Raw genomic sequence first — 23,643 nt, forward strand, 5'->3', positions numbered from 1 at the left:
GAAAAGATGACTATTATATTTTTTTTTTTTACTAAATTTTATCTGTGTTCCCAGGTATTAGAGTTGTTGGCAGACATTCGTGGGAAGATCCCAGCACTGATTGATTTGGAAAGCACTGCTTTCCTCCTCCAGGACAACCCTTCACCTCTTAATGTGGTCCTGCTGCAAGAGATCCAGAGATACAACTCACTGCTAGACACCATCATGTATGAATTCTGTGTGTGTCTGTGTGTCTGTGTGTTGTAGGTGCTGTACCTATATGTTTCCAACTACATTTTTTATACGTGTTATGTGTTATCAGATGCAACAAAAAATGTTAAGTGAAACTGAATTTACCATTAATCAACAGTGAATGATTAGCAATTACCTAGTTAGTTTGGACTCACAATAGCACTTCCTCAAAACTTTTTACAATATATTGTTAATTAAATAGACATTATTTTCATTATTTTCATCATTTTACAAATTGGTTAATCGTTCAGTGATGAAACACTACTGAGTCCATTTATTCAAATACTGTCCTTAACTATTATATTGAGGTATCTATACTATATTCCCTTTTTTTTGCAATTTCATACTTCATACTTCATACTAATTTTAGTTTCTTTTCAGAATTAGAGTAATAAAACTAAATACCCTGTAGTCATAAGACTTTACTGATCCCAGGTGGAGGAGGTACACATGTCACAGCAGTATGTGAAGTACTTTAAATTTTCAAGTATATAAGGTAATCAACATTAGCTCTACTTTTACCAGCTGCAGTACTGTACATTAATGTGAAAACAACACTTCTGCATAATGAATATTACATTTGGTACTTCAAGTGTATTTTGATGTTAATACTTCTGAACGTAGGGGATTCACTTGTTACAGATTATTCTCTACTGATATTATTGTTTTAATTTAGTTAAGGATCTGAGTACTTCTTCCAGGACTGGAGCACCACTGTTTCCAGATGATTTATATGCATTGTTTGCTGTGCTACTGGGGTGCTCAGATTGGGGTGGCTAAATCAATCACACAAGTGTATCAGATTACTATGCAAAAATATAAACAAATCAGCAATATTCACAGAAAGCCTGCTACAAAAGGAAGTAGCAGCATCAAAGATGCAAATCAGCAACAAGTGACACAGCAAAAGGGAGTGGAGACTACTTAACTTTATACAACTTACTGGCAGCCATAACTCTGGCTGACAGTACATACTGCACAGTAAACCCAATAGAGCCAAGCTAGCAGCAATGACTATCACAGACCTACAATAAAAAGGCGGTGAAAAAGACAGATTAGTTGCTGTGACTATGTATGTTTGTGTGTTAGTTCGTCCCTGGTGGAGTTGGAGAAAGGAATCAAAGGCTTAGTGGTGATGTCATCCAACCTGGAGAAAACCTTCCACTGCATCTACGATGCCCGTGTACCACCACTGTGGGAGAAGGTACCGGACATACAGTACCCACACATTACCCACCACAATCCACACAATCTTTTTAGATTCTCCTCCAACCCATTACAGATAATAAATGAATATAAATGGGCTTTATAGCTGTATATATGTCACTTCTTACAATGAATAGACAATGCACATGCTCATATTGTGTGATGCATGTGGGACCTACTGAAGTGAGAGAGCAGATTTTACCGTTACCTTCATTAAGGTGTGCAGAGTTGGATGAAAATGATGGTGCTGCTAGGAACAATACAGATGACAGCTCTGTGGAGAATTAAGGGGAATGTAAATGACAGAGAAAAAAAACTGTGTTTAGTCAGGATTAATATGATAAAAGGAATTTTTTGAAAAAGGTAGAAAAGCATGACAACATCCAAGCTAAATAGTGAAGCAAATGTAGGCCTTCATGGCTTTGGCTCTACTGTACTGTATAATCAAGTACTGACCAAGTATTTTTTTGTGGGGGTCATAGATAATATTTGAATACAGACAGCTTTGTTTATTTTTCCTTGCTTAATATGACGTCCTTACTCTTTGCAAGGAGTACAGTGATTTCTATGCTGCTATCTTGACAGACTCTTGAGATTTCCACTCAGACCTTTTGTGTATTGATCTTTATGATCAATGTTGAGGTCAGGTTTGATCTGATCATCATGAATCTGTTCTGCTCCCTTCAGCCAGTCAAACAGCTGCAGACCTCTCTGCACTGACTCAATGGGCTGATATTAACGGTGTGTTTATTCGTCACTCTGGCTGGCTGCGCACACACACACATTTATTATTCAACTTTGTCTGGCCACACACACACACTCACACACGGTGATGGGGCTCTGGCAGTGTTCCAGCTGTAATTCTGTCCAAACACTCAATTTTGGCCTCATTATCACTGGACCTCTCTTTACAGTGGGAAGAAAACACAGGGTGCTGTCAGCCTGGGTCAAAGGGCTAGAAAAGATTCTGGCTACGTGTGTGTGTGTGTGTGTGTGTGTGTGTGCGCGTGCATTTCCAGTGAACAAGGGTTATTCAGGGCATTTCATGTTTCTCTTCACACAAGTGTCTGATTCTGTCCTTATTATGGGCTGTACATGACAGCATGTATGCAACATCTTGGTACTCACTGAGTGAACAAAGCCTGGCTCTGTCGACTGATCGTAGTGTAATAAGTAAAGTAAACTTTCCGAGGCCTGCTCCACTTTCCTAAAGAGACCCTGAGCTCATTGTGCTCAGGCCAATGGCTTATTACTGCTGTGCTGTATGTGCATCTGTCAGTGTTTCTGTTTCCTTTTGTAGGAGTATTGGACAGCTATTAGGGCTGCTGCCTACTAGGTAACACTCTTTTTTATTTCTGTTTCACACCATCATCCTTCTGTCTCTTTTCTCATTCATCATGTCTGGCTCTGTTTCTCTTTTTGTGTACTTTACTTTCTATTTTTGTCTCCCTGTCTGTATCTTCTTCCTTGTGTACCTTGCATCAATTCACCTCTGTTCTTTCACTATCTCTTCATACCTCATCTGACCCCATCTGGTCCAAGCAGCAACAATAGCCCCTCACAGACTCCTTGTCCTCCTTATTTATCCCTCCATCCCTGCATCCCTCTGTTCTCCGCCCTCCTTGGCATGGCAGCCTGTCATTAGTTCTGAGCTCACAGACTCATGGCTTTAATTTTGGCCTGCCTGCATCTCTGTCTCCGGCCATTTTTTAATCTGGTTTCTTCAGATGGCTGTCTCTTGGTGTGTGTGTGTGTGTGTGTGTGTGTGTGTGTGTGTGTGTGTGTGTGTGTGTGTGTGTGTGAGAGAGAGAGAGAGAGTGTGAGAGAGTCTTAAGGGAATGTATAGCATATGTGCTTGTACAAAATCTGGAAGAGATGTGTATCTGTCATGCAAAGGAATAAAGAGTATGCACATGTCACTGTATGCAGAGAAGTGGCATCATATACAGTGCATTCCCTCTTCAGTGGCAGGCACTAAAGGCTTTCATGGCTCCAGTCCACCAGGCATGTTCTGTGCAAATCCGCTTTGATTTTTAACCAATGTGAAATCAACCAAAGGAGTAAAAGTTGTCTCTACAAAATTGACACTAAACTTGTGAAGTTTCACACAGTTGTCCTACACCACTGTAAAACAAAATGCTTATGCCATCAGTGCAACTGCACTGTCCTGAATGTTTTTCACATTATGAATTGTCAACAGCTGGAAGCATGTAATTACTGTAGATTTGCTATGTCTTTCCTGATGTGTCTCTCTCTGTCTGTCTGCATTCCTCTGTCTGTCCACCAGGCGTACCCCTCACAGAAGCCTCTGGCAGCATGGACCAGGGATCTCTGCCAGCGAGTCAATCAGTTTACACACTGGGCAGACACAGGCCAGCCCCCCATCTTGTTCTGGCTGTCTGGCTTCACCTTTCCCAATGGTTTCCTCACTGCTGTGCTGCAGTCCTGTGCCCGACAGCACAATGTAAGAGTTCACATCATCACATGCACATGTAGGACGTTTATCAAGTTAAACACTGTTTGGATGGTTGATCATCGTATAAATACGCATTTTATGTAATACGAGATTTGGAGGCCAAACTCACTTCTGCAACTAAAAGATTAAAGTGAAAATTTAACAATTGTTTTCTCAGTTTCATTTTCACAACACCCTGAGAAACACACGTTGATGCAGACAGTGGTGTTGGAAAATTGTGCTGACGTCTCCTCCTGTGCTGGCTTGGCAAACACCACCTGCTGAACACTTGTTTTCTCTTGCTCAGCATCTCACAGCCAACGACCACCACATGTGATGTTGTTAAGAAACAACACAGCAACTGATCTAACACATCGGTTAAATCAGTTGAAAAACTATTCTTACAAAGATCTTCTGCAAAGTGATAGTAACATCTTATCTTGTCCATCAACATTAACGTTGTTTGAAACTGTTATTGCAGATATCGGTGGACACGCTGTCCTGGGAGTTTATAGTGTCCACTGTAGATGACAGCAACCTCCTTTACCCACCCAAGGTGACTCCTTGTAACACCTTTCTATTCCATAAACCTGCCATCAAGCCAGTTATTCTGAGCTATTAGCTTTCAGCTGTCATCGCCACTTTCCATCACATTTTTTATGTCGTCTTTGAATTCAGAACAGTTTGTGCCCTGTGTCATCCCCCTTCCCAAATCTTCTTTGGCATTTTCATTTTTTACAGAACAGTTTTATCATTAAAATTTTGACACAGCATTGAAATGTGTGCCAGAGTTTCTGACATTGTACCTCTTTATTTCTTGTTCACTCCTCTGTATCCACTCATCTGTGCCTCCCTTTATTTCTCCCTCTGTTTCCCTGCTCCTAAACCAGTGCACACTTCCTGCCCTTCCTGCCTTTTGTACTTCTTACCCCTTGCTTCTTTTTAGCTCTGACTCGATTTCCTCCTGTCCAGACCTTTCTACTTTCTCTCATTCTCTACCATTCTCCTGATTCCTTCCTCTTATGTCCCTCCTCTCCACCCCCTCTAACTCTTCCTCTCCCCCACCATCTCTCCTTTTGGCAGGTTTTGCCCTTCTCTACCCCCATTACCTACTACTTCCCAGGTTTTCCTCTTTTTTGTGCCACTCCTGTTCCTTTGCTTCCACTGCACCCCTTTCCTTCCTTTTACCTTCTCTCCTCCATCTTCCTTTTTGTCTCTTCCCTCCCCACCTTTCTTTTCTCCTGTAGCCCTCCACCCTACCTCTCCTTGTTTTCACTCCTCCCTCTACTTTCCTCTGAGTGTCATTACCTAATTGGTATGACTTTTTTTTTTAATCTGTATGCAAAATGTCACCTTCTAACTAGTGTTTGTGTCTCTTCCATTTTCTTACTTACTTCTCTGTTTTTTTCCCCCCCTCTCTTGGCTGCATCTTCTCCCCCAAGGATGGCGTTTTTGTCCGAGGTTTGTACCTGGAGGGGGCTGGTTGGGACAAAAAGAACTCCTGTCTGGTGGAAGCTGAACCCATGCAGATGGTCTGTCCCATCCCCACCATCCATTTTAAACCTGTGGAAAACCGTAAAAAGATGACCAAGAGTGAGGAATCATCTTACTTTTCATTTTCTTGTTTTGTTTATGATTTGTCTTTAGCTCCTTGTTTCCTCCGTTTGTGTGTAGGTGACGTTATGCCTTGTGGTTTCACTCTCAGCTCTGACTGTGTGTGTGTGTGTGTGTGTGTGTGTGTGCGTGCGTGTGTCTGTGTCTGTGTAGGTATGTACCTCTGTCCATGTTACTACTTCCCTGTGCGTTCAGGCGTGTCAGGCCGAGCATCCTTTGTGGTCGGAGTAGAGCTCAAATCAGGAGCTACAACCCCAGAACACTGGATCAAGAGAGGGACTGCTCTTCTCATGAGCCTGGACAACTAAAGGCCTTACCACACATACACTCACAATCTGGCCTTCACACTTTCCACTATTTATTATTGTTTCAGCTACTTATTATATTATATGCAGTTTGTAAAATGTAGTATCATTATTTCTGTATTTCAGATTTAATTGGCAACAAACAAAATGTCAAATGTCAACACAGTTTCCTCTCATTAGTACATTTTGTAAAGCAGGTTTTCCCATTTGGGATTTTTCCAATAAATGGACTGTTGTTTGAAGTTGGTCTGACACAGCCCTGGTAACGTCTGTTTCTCCTCTTCTTCCTTTTTGTCTCCCTTCTCTGCTGCTAGCTGACTGATTGTTCACTCCACAGCCCAGCCATCCTTTCCATGCTGATTCCTTTTTATCCTGCTCAAACACACACGCACGCACCCCGGCACACACCACACACAAGGTGTAGTCTCCTACCGTGAAGTGTTGTGTTTTACTGGAAACTTGCTTCTTTCTAACATCTGGATCAAGCGGCTGTCTCATCTGTCTGTTGTGTACACTGAATTTCTTGTTAATCCAATTTTTTTATATTCCCAATACCTTAATGAAAGGCTATAATACTTTACTTAGTGGCTTTTTCTGGCAGTGCAAATATGTTAAAATCTTTATTTGAAGAAAGGTCTGTTGCTAGTAACGAATATTATTTTCATTTTTTGAAAAATTGATTTATACTTTACACCATGCAAACAATGTAGTTAATGAAGGCGATGTAAAGGATGTTTTCATGCTAATATGCATTTGTCCCAAGCTGAGAAAGAGAACAGAGATGGGGTGACTGGGGGAGAAACGAACCTATTCCAACAAATGAATTCTAAAGAAGCTTCACAGACAAGACGTTTGGAGTTGGTCAGTGTTGTGAGAGAGAAGGCCTGGATTTCCCCACTGGAAAGGACTCAGCCTAAACTCCTGAAAGGGAGGGAGAGAAAAACTGAGAAGAACCCTGGAGAAAGTGAGCCGGGAGGAAGAATGGTCCAGTAATGAGAGAGGGGAACCGGAGGAGGGGGCCTGAGTTCAAGGTTGTATTCAGGCTGAAGGATTGTCCCCCTGAAAGACTGAACACAGACTTCCTCAGGGTTTAAGAGCCTCTTTATCAGACCCAGCTCTGTGAGTGAGTGTGTGTGTGTGTACACTGGTGGTCTCTGGTTGGGTGGGGGACGGAGGGGGGCACTCATAGCAACATGCTGAATTCAAATTCAAATTGGGTTATTCTCAGGCTTGATTGTAACAAAAATATCAGACTTGGGAGGTGTTTTTTTATGGATGAGAGCTTCACCTTAAATGAGCTGGAATGTAAATGTGGCATGAAAACACTTTGAATATATTCGTTATGCCGTATTAATTAACATTCCTGCCTAATGCTCTAGATTTGTGTAGTCCAGACAGGAGTGCAGTATTCAAAGATTTAGGGCTAATGTGTGTGGGAGAAGCACTATAATAATATTAATTTACATTGTTTATCATGTGATACTGGGAGTTTCTGCACCCAGACAGTGGACATTTTGTTTTAGAGCCAGTTTTCTCAAATGCTCACAGTCCATGCAGATGGTAATATTCCCTTCATAAGGAAAGCAAGGAGAAACATCTAATCACACTATACTGCCCCCTGACCAATCTGCAGGTGAGGAGCCCTGACAAACACTACAAGCACCCATGGGAGCCAGCCCACACTCTGTGTTTTCCCCTTGTCCATTAATCTGATTTCCCAACAGGCTCTTGTCCTACTTTTGTTTCCTGGGAAATGACAGGAACCTGAGGAGATTACCCAACATCTTCAGATAACTGTTGATATTGAAGTGGCTCTTGGCCCCTTTGAGCAGTGACTGCTTCCAACTGAGAGACTGACTCTTCAACCAGAGTTATAAGGGGAAAACCTGAGGTCCAGTTGTTCTCCTCTGAATAGTAGTTAATAGTGGAATTTGGGCAAGTTGTACAGTGTGTTTGCCAGTGGCTATGGAGGCGGGGCAGTTCATGTCCAAGACTCTTCCACCGAAAATAAACCTGCATGAGGAAAGAGAAGGAGAGAGAGAGGGAGAGGAGGGAGGAGGAGGAAGGCAAAGAGCCTTTCAACGGGGGGACAGAAGGAAAGAGTCTTCGTTTCAATGGAATAAAAACTGCGCAGTTTCTTTTAAGGGCTGCCCGTTCGCATCGCCGTGGACCATTCCTCCCTCTGAAATGGACATTAGTTGTTTTTGAATGATTAGAAAAAATCCGAGCCCATTACAGCCCGCGCTGCCTCAGAGGCTACAGGAGCTGCCGATTTTTACCACTGATCTTCAGAGGAGGAAAAGAAGCTGTGTAATCGCTCAGAAAGGCGATGTGACTGTGCAGAGATGCAAGATCAGTGATGAGTGTCTCCGTCATGCCTCGTCCACGGGCGAACATATCCACATTTTCCCAGGTTTGATCTATCTGCGTATACAGTGCTCCCCGTGTCGACGTTTGCACCTAAACGCGTTATGGATGTTGTGTGGGGTTTCATGTTTTTTTGGGAGAGGGCTTTTTGTGGGCTGCGTCATCCCTGGCTGGGAAAGCAGATGGACCGCTTTGCAGATTTTCCACTATTGCCCAGTTTTAACAGCGACGGCGATCGCGGCACCTCCCCAGGCACATTTTGGACTGCACATAAAAGGTAAACACGACGCACGGCGTGACTCTAATGCACACATGCTGACATGTGAGGCTGTGGAGCCTGCCTTACCTAATTGGAACAAGGGAGCCAATGAGAGCCCATCAACAACAAGCTGAACTACAGTACGCTCATCTCGTAAGAAATGTCACGCACGGAGAAAAAACACACACACACACACCGCAGGCATGTTAGTGTTCCTGCGGGGAGCTATTGGAAGTTTCTTAAAGTCAGGATTTAGCAGATCAGAAACGTGATGCGCTTTTATACAAACATATGGCTGTATTGTTGTTCTTCAGTGCAGGGATGGCTGCATATCATCGCTAAAGCCGTGCTCTCTAACTTTGCGTGGATATTATCGTGAAGTTTCGATGCAGCAGTTTCACATTGATGTGTTTGATTCCCCTCCAAATTCACATCGAAAGTGGTGTGGGGTGATGTCACGTATTTTACGGTAAGGAAGGGGTAGTTTACGGGAAAGTAGGTCTGGAGTTGGTGATGTCGCAATCGCCCTGTGTGGATCTGGGTTACACGTTTAAAAACGTACAGAAAGGCGACGGGCCGTGGGTGTGATGTGCAGCGTGTGCCTCACATATTGTGCGGCTGAATCGACGTTAGCTGAATGAAACGGGGGCTCGCTGGGGCCGGAGGAAGGAGTGTCGCATTTTCTTTCTGAAATATCATGTGGTGAAGTTGTGGCGGGTTCTCTACTGTTTCCAGGAAGAGCGTTTGAATTTTCTTCCTTTGGGTTTTTTTTTTCTTGTCTCCACCCCTCTCCTCACTGCTCCTCTGGCACTGTGCACATGCTGCCACTAGAGGGCAGCCCAGCACAGTGAATATCTTAGAATAATGTCAGGTGAATTATAAAGGCCTCTCTGTGACAAATGCTGGATTTCTGCAGTGGAATATAAAAGTAGCCAGGGTTGACAACAGCGACGCTTTAAATGAAACTAATCTGACCGGCTGTTCATTGCGGTCTGAAGAATAAACCTGAGTGTCCGAGTGCATGGATGGTGCGGCCCCAGGTGCCTCACCTGCACGTAGTTAACGCTAATTGTGTGCAGCTCCGAGAAGACGCCACAAAAAAAACAAGAATTAATTTCTCAGTAAGTTCATGTTACGGCTTCTGTCCAAAGCTGCTGATTGAAGCTCTGGGAGACACCTCATGGACTTAGGACCGGCCGGTAAAGTGTCTATTTTCCCACATTTGCTTGTCTAACTCTAGAGGGTCTAACTCTGTGTTGACAATAACAATAGTGCACATGTGGTCGGATTTATTTTGATACTTAAGTACAGTAATTGAGTAAATGTCTTTATTTACTTCCCACCACTGTAACCCTATGGTTCCCTCAATTAACCTAATGAGAGTAATGAAAGGACTAATTACATCCCACCAATAAAACATCTCTAATCTTACTACATGACTGCTGCACATGACACATATTAGTGTTTACAGCTCTATCAGATGAGGTGCAAGAGTGTATTTTCCTGTAGATGGTGACACATCCCCAGTCCAAGCCTGTCCTGTGAATGTCCTTTGTAAACAGCTTCTAATGTCTCACAGTGCAGTGGTGGCAAACATGACTGATGTCTGAATATATGTTGTTAAACTGCCTGAGCTTCCAGTAGAAGAACCCACATCTCAGCCTTGTGTTAGCTAAATGGCCATTTAAATATACAGCAGACTGTCTGCACCTGGTTCATTTTCACATTAGACTGTTATTAGATGTTAATTTGCTGCTTCTTTCTTTCTTTTTTAATTCCTGATCACACATGTATGTCCTTCCAATTCACAGTGATGGAGTGAGAATCATGCCTGAGCGTTATTGCTGTCTGTCTGAAGAACCACCAGCACCTGACTAAGCTCAAGAGTGAAATCTCTCACTGAACGTCTATAGACAAGAATGGGCCGACATGAAATCACAGGCCTGTTAAGATGGACTGTGCTGTGTGGGGACAGAGAATGCTCTTGGCAGTCCTCATTGACGGTAACTAATATTTTACACTGGATTGTTTGAAGTAGGAGCTGGGCACATACTCTGTCACAATCATCACATTATTTGATGACTTTTTTTTCTTTGTTTCTTAGTTAGGATGGAAACATGATAGTGTATAGCTTTTCACCATGGTGTTGTCACGCCCCACTGTTTTTAATAGTTCGTTCTATGGGCTATAAAAAGCATGAGGTTTCTCCCACAATGTGGTGTAATAAAACTTAACTGACATATTTTAATTCTTTGGTTTTCATAGAAGAGCTGCCTGCATCTGGCTACAAAGACCCACCAGCTCAGGTAAGACTTGAAGTACGATGCCGGCTTTGACCTGTTTATCCTGCAGTGTCTGCTCTGTCGTTCCTGTTTCGTCTGGTCAGCAGACAAACGTTTGTCTGAGCTTCTTGCAGAACAATGAAATGTTTTACTTTCTCAACTGTATTGAAATACCCAACCAAGTAGAAATATTCAGATGTACTTTTTGATGTTGTGTACTTTAGTTGTTTAGCAGCATTTCAATGGGAGTGCAGAAATGGTAGAGACGTATCACTGTAGAAAGTTCTTCCTTCACCTCAGCTTTCCTTAATATCTCAGTCAAGAAATATACTGAGACGATTTTGTTGCAGTTTCTCCCAAAGAACAAAAATCTGCTTTTATGGCAAGCGTTAGAAAGAAAAGTCTGATGATTTTGACACAGGGATGTTCTGATCTAATCTCAAACGATTGGTACTGAGGTATACTGAGGTATTTTTTACCTAGGCTATAGGTTATAATGTGAGCATTTAATGAGGTTGTAGTAACAGAGCTACGATCAATAGCACCAGTTTGATAGGACACCTTAAAAATAAGGACTACAGAAGTTTTCCTATAATGCTGCACTGGGCAGGGTTTGATTTGTATTTGTTGCTACTGTGAATGGTGAAGTTAAGCTGTTACACCACTCTGAAGTGGGACTGTGATTACATTACTCATTTGTAGTTTTACTGTTACAAAGCTGCACTAAGTGGAAGTAAACTATTTAAGACATATTGTAGTTTGTTTACTTTGAATATTTTTGCTAAAAGCAAAGAAAAACCAAAGCTGCACTTAGTGGAATAGTTATAAGAGCCATATGAACATTTTTTACTTTGTTTACTTCAGTCTGTAAAAAAAAAAAAAGCTTGGATGAAGGCAGTTTTCTCTTAATGCACTGCAGGTCTGTTCAGTTGTTGAGCATATACACTGGACTGGTTGAATAACTTTAATGCACTTGAAATGTTGACTGTGTGAATGTATAGTGTAATTAAATTCGATGAGCTGTCACCTGTTATCTTGAAACCCTCCTATAAAGGCTGGATTAAATTATCACATGTTGACTATTAGTTTTAAATGTTAAAATGTGTTTCAGCCTTTTGTTGATGTCAGGCTCTTTATGTTTTTAGCAGAGGGCATTGGAGGCATAGTAGAGAAGCCATTTTCACCACACCTACTAAATTGATTTTGGGGGGTGGCACAAAGCCAAACACACATATGACCCAACATCAGCTCTGTTTCATTTGTACCCACACACTCTCAAAGACGCATCTTCAACACCAACACCCTTCTTACTCACTGTTTTGATCTCGCTCTCACGCTCCCCCACCCTCCCCACATGTACACGTACATACACGCACGCACACACACACACACACACACACACACACAGACTAATGCCAGCATCTCCCAAGACCCTACGGAGCAACACTGGGGCTTTCCAACACTCAGCCTGCTCAGATTTATTACATACATTTACAGTTGGCCATGAATCAGATCCACACAGAAACGCATATGCACAAATACACACAATTCAGCTTAAGACCAAGTCGACACCCTCCATTATGCATGTGGACGGATACACACACATGCAAACTCAGCACATTCTGGCTGTAGGTTTGTGGTCATTTGTTCAGTGGAGGCCGTATCTTGTCAGTTTGGCTGAAAGACTGAGTGTGTTAAAATGTTTGCGAAAGAAAGAGAGCGTTACTGTCCAGTTCCTGGTGAAACCGTGCAGTGCTGTGAGCTCTGGCATCAGTCAGCAGGACTGCCATGTCAATCAGCTTGCATCTGCGGCCAAGTAAGATATGTTGGTTATTATGTACCGTAAATATTATAGGTTTGAGTCCCATTCACTTCTTTTTGCGTTTCAGAAAAATGACTTTAATAATAATAATAAATCTGATGCTATGATGCTGTCGCCATGCTGCTGTCAGAGCTTGGCAGACGCCTTTACAGCACGGCTTTAATGTGCAAAATTCCCTATGTTGCACCTGGGAGCAGTTTTGTCAGACAGTTTATTTGGACAGAGATCTAATTTAAGACGTGGTAGATGATTGCCATATGTTCAGCTGCAGACTTTTGCTTTGCAGAGCAGTAGGAGTCCACAATAAACACTTAGTCCTGCAGATGCTGATGGAGGGAATAAGCCACATATTTGGTTTAAAGAACAGCGATGACATAGGGAGCTCAGATAGATGCTTCAAAAATGTGGTGTAATAGCAGAAATGAATCACAAATATTCTAGTTAATAAGGAATTAAGATGCACTTTACTTGCTGCAGTAATCCCAGTCATACAGGAAACATTTGATTTCACCCACTGCCCAGTTTGTATGTTCTTTTATTTAGCAGGACACAGGAGAGAGTTCTGTGTTGGGTGTAGGACAGAACATTAAGGTTTGACATCTGTTTCCTCCATCTGCTTTATCTGCGTCCTCCTCCTCCTTTTCTTTCTTCTTAACATTCCACTTCATGTGCTTTTCATATGTGTCACACACCCTGTGGAGGCAACACAGAAAAGGACTCATGCTGTCAGAACATTGTGTTGATATTAATTTTATGTTAGATTCAGTCTGTCATAGCAGCAATGATGTGTGGATGCTTCAGTTATCCCCAGTGTCCCTCTTTCTGTCCCCAGTGTCCCTGTTACCTGTCTGGAGATTCTCCATTGTCCAGGTGAAATTATCTAGAGGTTGAGTCATGGCAACTGGACTTGTAGTTTTTAGGTCGAAATGTTTCACTATACTCATCCGAGTAGCTTCATCAGTCTAAGAGAAAGCTGGTATGAAAACTCTGATTTATCTTTTAGGTTGGTTTCACTTCACCCTTAGTCCAAATAGGCTCATTAGGTGAGCTATGTAATTTGGGAGAGCATCATTAGATCCACACTCTTGAGTTGGTTTCACTTCACACTTGGCTTGAATAGGTTTTGAGGGCTGTCTTTAAGTGACCTCCTTTCTTTTGGCCTCCATAGACATAGGGATGTTGTTTGCTCTATGGTGTAAAGTCCTGATGACTCCTAGTTTGTGTTGCAGTGGGTGATGGGAGTCAAAAGCAGGTTTACCAACAGACCTGATGACGACCTCTCAGTCCAAAAAGGCTAGCCTGTTCTCTTTGGAGTCCTCTCAAGTGAAACTGATGTTTGTGTCTACTGCATCGATGTGATCTGTGAAGGCTTGAACTTCCTGGGTCTGTATTTTCACCCAGGTGTCATCCACATTTCTGAACCAACATGTCAGGGCCATTCCTGTGAAGGAGCTGAGAGCTTTCTTCTCCACTTCTTCCATGTACAGGTTGGCAACGATGGGTGACACAGGGGAGCCCATGGCACATCATGGCAGAGAGGGTGCTGTCCTCTTTTAGTCCTAACAGATGTTAAAGCCTTGGTGGTGGGGATGTTGGTGAAGAGGGATGTAACATCAAAGGACACCATAGTTTCATCTCTATCCACTTTCATATTTCTGACTCTGGAGGCAAATTCCTCTGAGCTCCGGATGTGGTGGTCTGTGTGACCTGCCAGTGGTGCTAAGATGGCGGCAAGGTGTCTGGTAATGTTATATGTCAGTGAGTTTATGCTGCTGACGATGGGCCTAAGGGGGGCTCCTTCTTTGTGTATCTTAGGGAGTCCATACAGACAGGGGGTGGTCTGCCCTGGATACAGTTGGTGATGGGTGGCCCTGTCGATGGCATTGTCCTTTCCCAGGTGTCAATCACCTTTTTCTTGTAGGTGCTGGTGGTGTCCCTTCTTCATTTTTTCATAGGTCTGTTGGTTCTCCAAAAGGGAGGTTACTGTTCCTTTTATCTGGTATTAAATAAAACCACATTTCTACAGAAGTAGAAACCAACTCAGACCTTGAAAGTGAAGGGCATGGGCTAAAAAGAAAAAAGTGCTTTTGTTTCAAATAAGGAGATATCTGAAGGATGGAGTTGCAGGGAGAGACAGGAAGAGAGGTGGTGAGAGCTGAGTCAGGATGCCCGCGGGAGGACGGCAGGAAGTAGTGGGTGAGGAGGAGGACAGGAAGGAGAAGGAGGGGGAGAGACTCCTCTTCGTCGTCACCCTCTTCCTCCTCCTCCTGTCATCATCAGTGGTGTCATGAAGGGAGGAGTGGTGGAGGGAGGAGAGGTGCAGCTGACATCATCCTCCCCCTGGAGGTCTGTGAGAGCACATTACCACATTCTCATAAAGCTTTTAACAGGCACATTTAGGTCATCAACAAGCTTTTAATGCATTTAAAACAGCAGCGAGGAAGGCAGTGATGGGACAATAGAGCCCAAGATAAGGGGAATGAAGATGAAACAAAGAGGTGTGCAAAAGAGAGCTCCCCTGCCTATCCGGTTATATAACTATCCTGCAGAAGAGGGCACTGGGTTTTTGTGTGTGTGTGTGTGTGTGTGTGTGTGTGTGTGTGTGTGTGTGTGTGTGTGTGTGTGTGTGTGTGTGTGTGTGTGTGTGTGTGTGTGTGTGTGTGTGTGTGTGTGTGTGTGTGTGTGTGTGTGTTCCTGTGTTCCTCTGAGCTTTCTTTGTAGGCCTGGTGTGTTTGTGTGTAGGGGTGAGAGAGTTTGCGAAGGAGAAGATGCCCAGTGCGCCTCCTGTGCTGTGCTGATTGTTTGGCCTGCATTGCCAAGCTGTCACAGACCACTGTCGCTATGCTCCATATTTGTGTGTATGTGTTTGTATAGTGTGTGGGTGTTGGCACATCCACTTTTGTTTGCGTTACTGTATGAAGAAGTACAGCACATTTATATACTGTACATCTGTTAATGTGAAGTGTTGCAGTGATGATATATGCACCTGCATCTAAAGCTCTCAGTGCTTTTGGAGGCAGCTGAAGAGGTTAGATGGTGCGTGGTTGTAGTCATTTAACCAAGTGGAAGGAGTCTGTGTGTGTGTGTGTGCGTGTGCGCGTGCACGTGCTTGTATTGCTGTCTTTGAGAGTACCACTTTGAGCATATTTCTGTCAAAGTGAGGACATTTTTCCAGTCCTCACTTTTTTCACACTCCTGTTCCTGGTCTAGGTAATGCATTATGTCTGAGTGTCCTCACAACTATAGATGTGTGTGTGTGTGTGTGTGTGTATGTATGTGCATAGCTGGCTTCAGAAGTTCTTTGTCTTTTCTTCTTGAACAACCAAGATAAATAAACTTTAATAGGTGTAGTTGCCCTGTCAAGTTTTTATAGAGGATATAACAGTTTGATAGGTTTCACAGTCCAAGTCGCACTAGTAGAGAATTTCCTTATATTGTGAAGAACAGCAACAACTTCAGTGGTTTTCGAGTGTGCAGTTTTGTTTTTTTGTTTGTTTTATTAGTTGTGGTGTTTTTTTTCAGGCAGGTTCACGGTCACAGTACCTGTGTCACTACTTTGAGCTGATGTGGTGTGTTATGGTTTTAAAGTTAACGGCCATTTGTTTTTGATGCATTGAGTAGGAAACTGACCGTGGGCAAAGACAGGACAATGTGCGTTTCTGTTGAAGAAAAAGTACAAATCTTACCAAATCCTAGCTTTTCTAAAATAACGCAGACCAATCCACAGCTCCACTGCTCCACTGCCAACCCCACATCAAACTGGAAACAAAACAAAAAAAATCACTGCAGCTATATGCTGTTTTGCGTTTGGCTCTCTTACCCTCAGACCTTCTCTTCACCCTGTGTCTTCCTCCCCCAGCTCCTGTTCTGGCTTTCTGCCTCTCAGGTTTCTCCCTACCCCCCAACACTCTATACCCCTGTGGCCCCCCTTTTGACCCTCTGTTAGCCCCCATCCACCCCTTTACCCTCGTTCTCCCCATAGCTCCCAGTCCTTTGTGCCTTCCTTCCCTCCCTCCTCCACCTCTGTCTGCCCCTGCCTTTGTGTGTTAGAGGCCAGAAAAGGGAGAGCGGAGAGGGAGGCTTCAGATGAGGGAGAGTGAGAGACAGGATCAAGAAGAGACTAGCTCTATAGATCAGAAGTGAAACTAGAGCTTGGAGCCTTTTATTTTTACATGCTCTTACTTGACTGGTGAACGCTGTCCATTCTTCTTGCTCAAGTGTTGTCAGTGTAACAGTGATAGTGTTATACTCTGAACAATAATGTAGTATAGAGATGAACACACATTGTTGGTGCTGTTTTTACTTTTCCTTACTAGTTACAACAGTTTAAACTGCTGTGAGTTTGGGTTTAGGCAATTTCGAAGTCAGTGCCTCCAGTGCCTGCTTTCTTTTTTCTTTTTGCTTTTTTTTTTGTTTTGTTTTTTCAGTCCCTCTTTTACTTTTTGACATTTTCTTCTCCATTTCCTTCCCCACTCACCATTTCTCTGCAGTGCACTACTTTTAGCCTTGGTTAATCTAGAATGTTAACTTGTTTTAGTCATGTAATTAAGTCCAATATATACATACACTCATTTTAATTGTATTTCAGTTTGTTTTGCTAGACAAGACTGATGTGAAGAAAAAAAAAACAGAAGAATAGAAATCCCTGATAAAGTAAGTCTGAACCTCTTTTAAACCAGTCACCCAGGACTTCTACTTGTATGTGCTAAACACAACGCACATGATCCCTCAGCCTGTAAAAAGACGTACTGTAAGACTGCTGTAGACATTACCTTATTGCCCAGAGTAGAGAATGGATCAGCATGGATTAGCAGAATATTATATATCAAATGCATTCATTCAAATTTCTGTGACTGTATGAAACATTTGTCTATTTGTTGATCAAAATCTTCATGCAAGTATGGAATAAACCAAAGAGGAAGCAAAACTTCACACACTTAGTATAGTACGTGATTTATAATTTCATTTGAATAGCTTTCACAGTCTCTGAGTGTAAAACGGTATCATTTCAATATTTCCTACACAGAAATAAATGTTTCATAGTTTCCTTTGTGTTTCATAGCAGCTGAGCTGGTAAGAAAGACGGAAGTTGTACTGAGGCTGCAGAATGGCTTTTCATAGTTGGTTTGAAGTGTACCTGGAGCTTCTGCGGGGTCTGTGTAGTACTTTTTAATAGTAAAATTACACTCTTACAGCATAATAAAAAAAAATAGATGTCAGTGATGAGCACAGAATATTTCACACACACACACACACACACACACACACACAAGCAGGTACGATACACACACATTTTAGTATTTGCAGATGGTGTGTACATTATGCACATAATGTGGTTTAGCCTTGCACATGTTTTCACATAGTGTTTTAGAAATGTACAACATGTGCACAGTGAGACACAAAAAGGTTCTTTGTGCGTCCTATGGAAAACCAATGCCCAGTAAATCCAATATATTTTTGTGTGTAATGGTAGCATATCCAAGACGGGCTCAGTATGGGGCAATATAGAGCTGTACACTCTGTTACAGTATATGTTGTGTATAACTTTGGGTAATTGTAAATGTCATTTCATGGTAAAGATGTAGTACCTCTGTCAGTACTGCTATTAAAACACACTGTGTAAATAATAGTAAATTATTTCTAGAGGGCTAATTACGGTTGTGGTGGTCAGTCTTTCTATACATTTGCTCAAGTTTTTAATCCTTTTTGAACTTCTGTAGAAATACTTGAGAAGCCAAACCTCAAGTAGCTTATGTAAAGAAAAAGACTGAGCTCTATACCTAAAATCATGTTTGACCCATACTGAACCCATGAACACCAGTCACACTGTGGCACAAATGGGTGATTATGTGCCTAACGGGGCTTTAAGGTCAATGTATTCATAGTTAAGCAAATAAGGTGGCCAGACACTGAAGGTGCCATTTACTTAGTGACCCACCTGTCTCACTGAGCTGCCAGCAGATAAACAGCACACCCAAATATTCAGAAAGTGGCACACATTTGGGACTGAAACTGATTAGGCTTGTGAGTGTGTACAAGAGGAAGTGAGTTAAGCTGGTGTGTGTGAATATACAGATGAATGTGTTAATAAGGTTGTGTCAGTATGTGTACATGCATAATACATTTACTGTCCAAAGACCCACAACACCACACATGCATTTTTAAAACCCATGAAGCAGGAAGGCAGGTCATGCTGAGTGCATTTACATGCTTGTGTGTGCTTATCTCTCTCCCTCTGTGTGTGCGTGCGTGTGTGCGTGCGTGCGTGCGTGCGTGCGTGCGCGTGTGTGTGATCCACTTGCAGGCAGTGCACGCTGAGTAGGAAAATGTATTCCTGGAAAGCCAGCTGCCACTCCCGTTATCACAGCTAACTCGATTAGAGGAGTTTCTGCTGCTGAGCCCTCTGCTGTGTGAGCTGCAACATACACACAGGCATGGGAGCACCACTAGACACGATTTAATTGAATCAGACCAAATAAAGCACCTTTAATTTCCAACTAACGCATTATTGTAACCATTTCACTTACAGCCTGTGAAAGCTGTAAAAAGCTCGAAAAAGCAATGTTCAGGTGGATGAAATAAAAACCCTATGCTCAGCCCAATGCTCAGCCAAATTGGCTATAAAATATATAGGTTCCATATATATGTTATATGTCAGAAACATTAAACCATAAAAAAATATGACTTCAGTCTTCAGGAATGTCTGGGTCATTTTAGCCTATGTAGCTTCCAAGATGGCACCCTAATGTGTGTTTTGCAGAATGTTAATAGAAAACAGCACTTTGCTGCTGTTGTACCAATTAACCACAGCAAGGCAGAAGTGTCGGTGACACAGCCAGACTTTCATGTGCGGTGCTGACCTTTACTAGTGATCATGCTAATCACTGATCACTCAGATAAACCCAGGCTACTATGAGAGCCCATTATTGTTCCTCCCAAAGCCTTCCTATGGACAGAAGTTATAATTAGGCCCCAAGATAATTGGCTGACTAATTACTGTTGATGGGATACTTATATCACCTATTGCAAACCCAAGGGGAAGCTCTGAAATGACTTTTAATTTCCTGCTGTTTAGTTTGACAACTGACCCCGGGTGCTGTTTTTGGAGCTGATGGTTGCATTTCGTCTTGTGGGAGGGGAAAGAGGACTGGATATCAACCTCTTCGCAGTGTGGTCACCGCCACAATGGCCCAGATGGATCGCTTCTGTAGTTACACTGGGTGGGGTGAGCAGACACACTTCTTGTCGTGCTCTGTGCGCTGGGTTTTAGGCAGCAGACCCATTCATCATGTGTCTGTCTAGAGAAGCTACTATTCATTGTCTCTCCTGCTTATTCTCCAGGAGCCGGCCTGTCTCATACTCTCTCTCTCTGCCTCTCTCACTACTTCTCTCTTTGTCTCTCTCCTTCTGTCTCTATATCTTTGATACTCTCTCTCCCTCTCGCACACCGTTGATATTTCTCACCTTACTGCGAGAACAAAGAGGACATAGTAGAGTTACCTTGCATGCGTCTGCCTGTGTGTGTTTGAAATGTGTGAAGTGTAATGTTAAGTGTTCATCTCAGAGCTCTAGTTTCACCAGTGACACAGAAATCACATGAACAGTTATTAGTGTTTTATTGATTGCAGAGAGCTAAGAAGCTAGACCAGACCCCTGCTATGTAGCCCTTCAGGTTATATCATCCAGAACTGTTTTACAGTGCTCAGACTTCACTGTATTTATGTAAGATAATGCATTAGAATCATGAATGTGTGAATGGAAACATTTTCATCATGCGTCCTATAAAAATGTTAGAAACAGATGTTCCATAAAAGTAACATCACTAATAATGAAATCTGCAACACTGACAAGAGAAGACTAATTTGCACTAAGGCTGCGTGGTGCTGCAGTGGTTAGAAGTGTGAGCATGAACTTTCTGGGTTCAGACCCACCAGTCTTTCTGTGTGGACTTTCCCAGCATGGGTTTTATCTGGGTGCCTTGGTTTCCTCTTGTTAAATGGCAAACACCAACTTGCAGCACATATCTCCTAAAAAAATCTGATGTGGTCAGGACAATGGCAGCTGCAGAGATACTACATGAATTAGACCTGTCATCTGTGTTTGTGTTTTCTTCTATACTGCAAACCTTTTCCTCACATTCCTCTCTACACAGTAAATGAAACAACACCAATGTCAGTGCAGTAAAGTTTTCCCTTCAGGGAATTAAATCACAATGCAGCCTGGTCACAGGCATAATCTCTCCATTGTTGGATGGATTTCAATGCTGGATTCTTAAATTACACTATAAGATTGTATCACCTGTGAATCCAGCGCTACTGACTCCCTTAATACAAGTCTCCATTCAGTTAATCACATTTGTGATTCTTCTTATTATATAAGAACTGAATTTAAATCTAATTATCACATACACTCATCAAATAACCTTGTTGTGAAGTAACTCTGTGTGTGTGTGTGTGTGTGTGTGTGTGTGTGCGCGTGCGCTGTTCTGTGCTGTGCTGTGCTGTGCTGTGCTGTGCTGTGCTGTTCATCAACGTTGGCCTTAAATTCTCAGTTGAGTGCCACTGGAAGAGCTTTGCCTCTGCGAAGTGTCAGAGCTCTGACAGAGCGAGTGTACATGTGTGAAAGCAGCTTTAGATTAGCGCCTCTCTTGCAGCCGTCAGAGTGAAAGTGAGAGAGCGCTTTGGTTTAATTTGAGGACACAGACTGAGGAACTCGGAGTGTGACTATGTGTTTCTTCTCATCGTTATGAGTGTCAGTGGGTACGGATCAAAGTGTATCCACGAGTTGACTGTGTTGGACGAACTCCTGCTGCTGACTGCTCTTCACCGTTTGTAGCACGTTGAGCTTCAGGTGTGGAAACACAGCAGAGTTAGCTCGTCTGCCATGTAAGTTTTGTTTACATCTCCGGTGGAAGCGCCGCGGACACCATTTGTCCTGAGCTCACTGAGGGCCGGTCACTTTGGGCTGTGCTGTGTTTTGTGTGTCTACACACTACAGAGGCCACATCCAGGGCCAAGAGCAGGGTTGTGTTGCCATGGTGAAAATGAAATCCAAAATGCAGAGTTGCAAGGAAACCACTGATTGGCTGAGGAGGCATGCATGGGATTGTGATGCGTGCTGTCAGCCGGCCAATGGGACACAGGCTGAGCCAGGGCTGTTGCTAAGGGGAGTAGCAGTAACAGAGTCAGCTGGGCTTTCTCTCTCCCTCCTCTTTCTCTGCGTCTCGCAGTCAGTTTCTGGCTTGCTCGCTTGTTCTCTCCTGCTGCTCGCTCTGCCTTTGCCCTCATTGACTTCTTCTCCCCCTCCTTCCTGTCTCCACATCGCTCTCCCCCTACTTTTTTTTTTTTTGCACTTCTACACGTGCGAAAGGGGAAAGAGCACATGTTGAAAAAATTCACTGAATATTTCATGCAGCTTGTGTGTGGCAGAGGCTGTATTCAAAGAAGCCCTGCACATGAAGTGATGTGTGTGTGTGTGTGTGTCTGGATGCATGAAAAGTTTGTTTCTTTTACATTGTGTGTGTGTGTGTGTGTGTGTTCTCAGTATATGCATAGATCTGGGTGTTTTTGTGTGATTGTTCTTGTGTGCGAGTGTGTTTGCTCATGTTTGTTATTTATTTGTGCTTTTCTTTATTTGCTTGTGCTCTCATGTGTGCCGTTGCCGTCTTCCACTTCGCTGTATTTGTATCATTCGGGTTTTTGAGTTGTGTGAGAGAAAGGGCAGTATGTTTTTGTGTGTATTTAATGTCGGTATGTTTATGCCAGGGAGTTCTCCAGGGACTTGGAGCTCTCCAGCTAAAGTGGGGTGTGTTTGAACAGGAGCCAGGGAGTGGAGTATGCGCCTGGCATCATGTAGAGCTCACCCCCTCCACCTCCTGCACTCACTACCCCAAACTCTACTGCTGTGTCATTAGCACTAGTCAGTGCACACAACAGCTGACCCTTCAGCTACGAGTTATGTTGTGTTGAGTCGATTTTGTAAACAAAAGCTTTGCTGCAGCAGCAATTTGTAACAAAATGTAGTGATAATGTACTGAACGTGGGATAACTTGCAGTGTTGTACTACAAAATATGGCATTAACTAATCACACAGAATAAGAATAAATTACTGCAAAACACTGAAGACAATTTGTGCAGTATAGACAAAATCTTTAGTGTCCATGTGAAAGTGTGGTTGGCTTTGAAGATATGGAGGAGTCCTGGATTACTGTGCACAGTAGCTACAGTCTGCTGCTGACATGTCAATGACATGTTTCTACTCGTTGCTGATGATTCCCATAATAAGACTATATACACTGTGCTGGTTGTTGTTCCAGCTCTTGTACAACCAAGGTGTAAACTAATGGTGTTTTGATTTTTCAGGTTGTGATTATAGTTTTTCATGGAGCTTTACTGGTGTACATAAGCTCAGATCTGTCCTCTTTACTAACATCACTTCGTTTGCTTCCAGCATCACTGCACACACTCACTGTACTTTCAGGGACATCCACTCATGAGAATGAGGGATAGTATCAGACACATAGAGCCATCAATTATTTATTTATGACAGTCGCTAGATGAGATGTCAACTGCTGGACTTTCTTTCTTTGGGCTCCAGGCAGTACAAGTAGACCTTTAATATCTAAATCAGTCTTAGTGAATAAGATCTGAACTATTGTACTCAATGATTAAACTTTGCTAAGAGGCAGCAGCCACCCAAAGAATGACTTTGTTGTTAGTTTTTGTAAAGACAGGAATGTTATACGTCACCCTACAAGTGGACAGAAGCAGAAACAAAGCATCTGCTCTCACACATTTTTCTGCCCCCCCCCCCCTTTCCTGCCTCCTCTCATTTCCTCCTTCCACACTTCCTGTTTCCTGGCTCTCATCCTCTCTTTGTTTAGCTTTTTCTCTCACAGGGCACATTTTTTCCTCCCTCAGCTGTCTTAGATTTTCCCCTTCTGTGTGTGTGTGTGTGTGTGTGTTTCTACGTCATGGGGACTGACGTGGGGACTCAGCTTCCTTGTGGGGAACAATTCCAGTTCTCCATCATGTAAATCACTGAATTTTAAAGAGGTGACTTGGTTTAAGGTCAGGGTGAGGCTCTGGGTTAAGGCAGGTCAT

The 23,643-nt window shown here is 42.9% G+C and overlaps 2 protein-coding genes across 5 annotated transcripts in view; both read left to right on the forward strand.

The window, feature by feature from the left end:
- The window catches only part of dnah2 (dynein, axonemal, heavy chain 2), a 52,663-nt gene extending 46,610 nt beyond the window's left edge, over positions 1-6,053 (forward strand). Inside the window, exons 83-88 of one of the 2 annotated variants that reach the window (XM_026296067.2) lie at positions 55-206; positions 1,321-1,435; positions 3,725-3,901; positions 4,374-4,448; positions 5,335-5,485; positions 5,660-6,053. In XM_026296067.2, coding sequence (XP_026151852.1) covers positions 55-206; positions 1,321-1,435; positions 3,725-3,901; positions 4,374-4,448; positions 5,335-5,485; positions 5,660-5,814 — 825 coding nt within the window. In that variant the 3' untranslated portion in view covers positions 5,815-6,053. The remainder of the gene's footprint in view (positions 1-54; positions 207-1,320; positions 1,436-3,724; positions 3,902-4,373; positions 4,449-5,334; positions 5,486-5,659) is intronic. The other variant, XM_026296076.1, reaches the window with a different exon arrangement.
- A 1,828-nt stretch (positions 6,054-7,881) lies between these two features.
- The window catches only part of kdm6ba (lysine (K)-specific demethylase 6B, a), an 84,992-nt gene continuing 69,230 nt past the window's right edge, over positions 7,882-23,643 (forward strand). For all 3 annotated transcript variants that reach the window (XM_033325674.1, XM_033325675.1, XM_033325676.1), the window contains exons 1-3: positions 7,882-8,455; positions 10,249-10,440; positions 10,703-10,743. The gene's annotated coding sequence lies outside the window, so the exon portion shown is untranslated. The remainder of the gene's footprint in view (positions 8,456-10,248; positions 10,441-10,702; positions 10,744-23,643) is intronic.

Source organism: Mastacembelus armatus, chromosome 18, assembly GCF_900324485.2.
Source record: "Mastacembelus armatus chromosome 18, fMasArm1.2, whole genome shotgun sequence".
Lineage (NCBI taxonomy): Eukaryota > Metazoa > Chordata > Actinopteri > Synbranchiformes > Mastacembelidae > Mastacembelus > Mastacembelus armatus.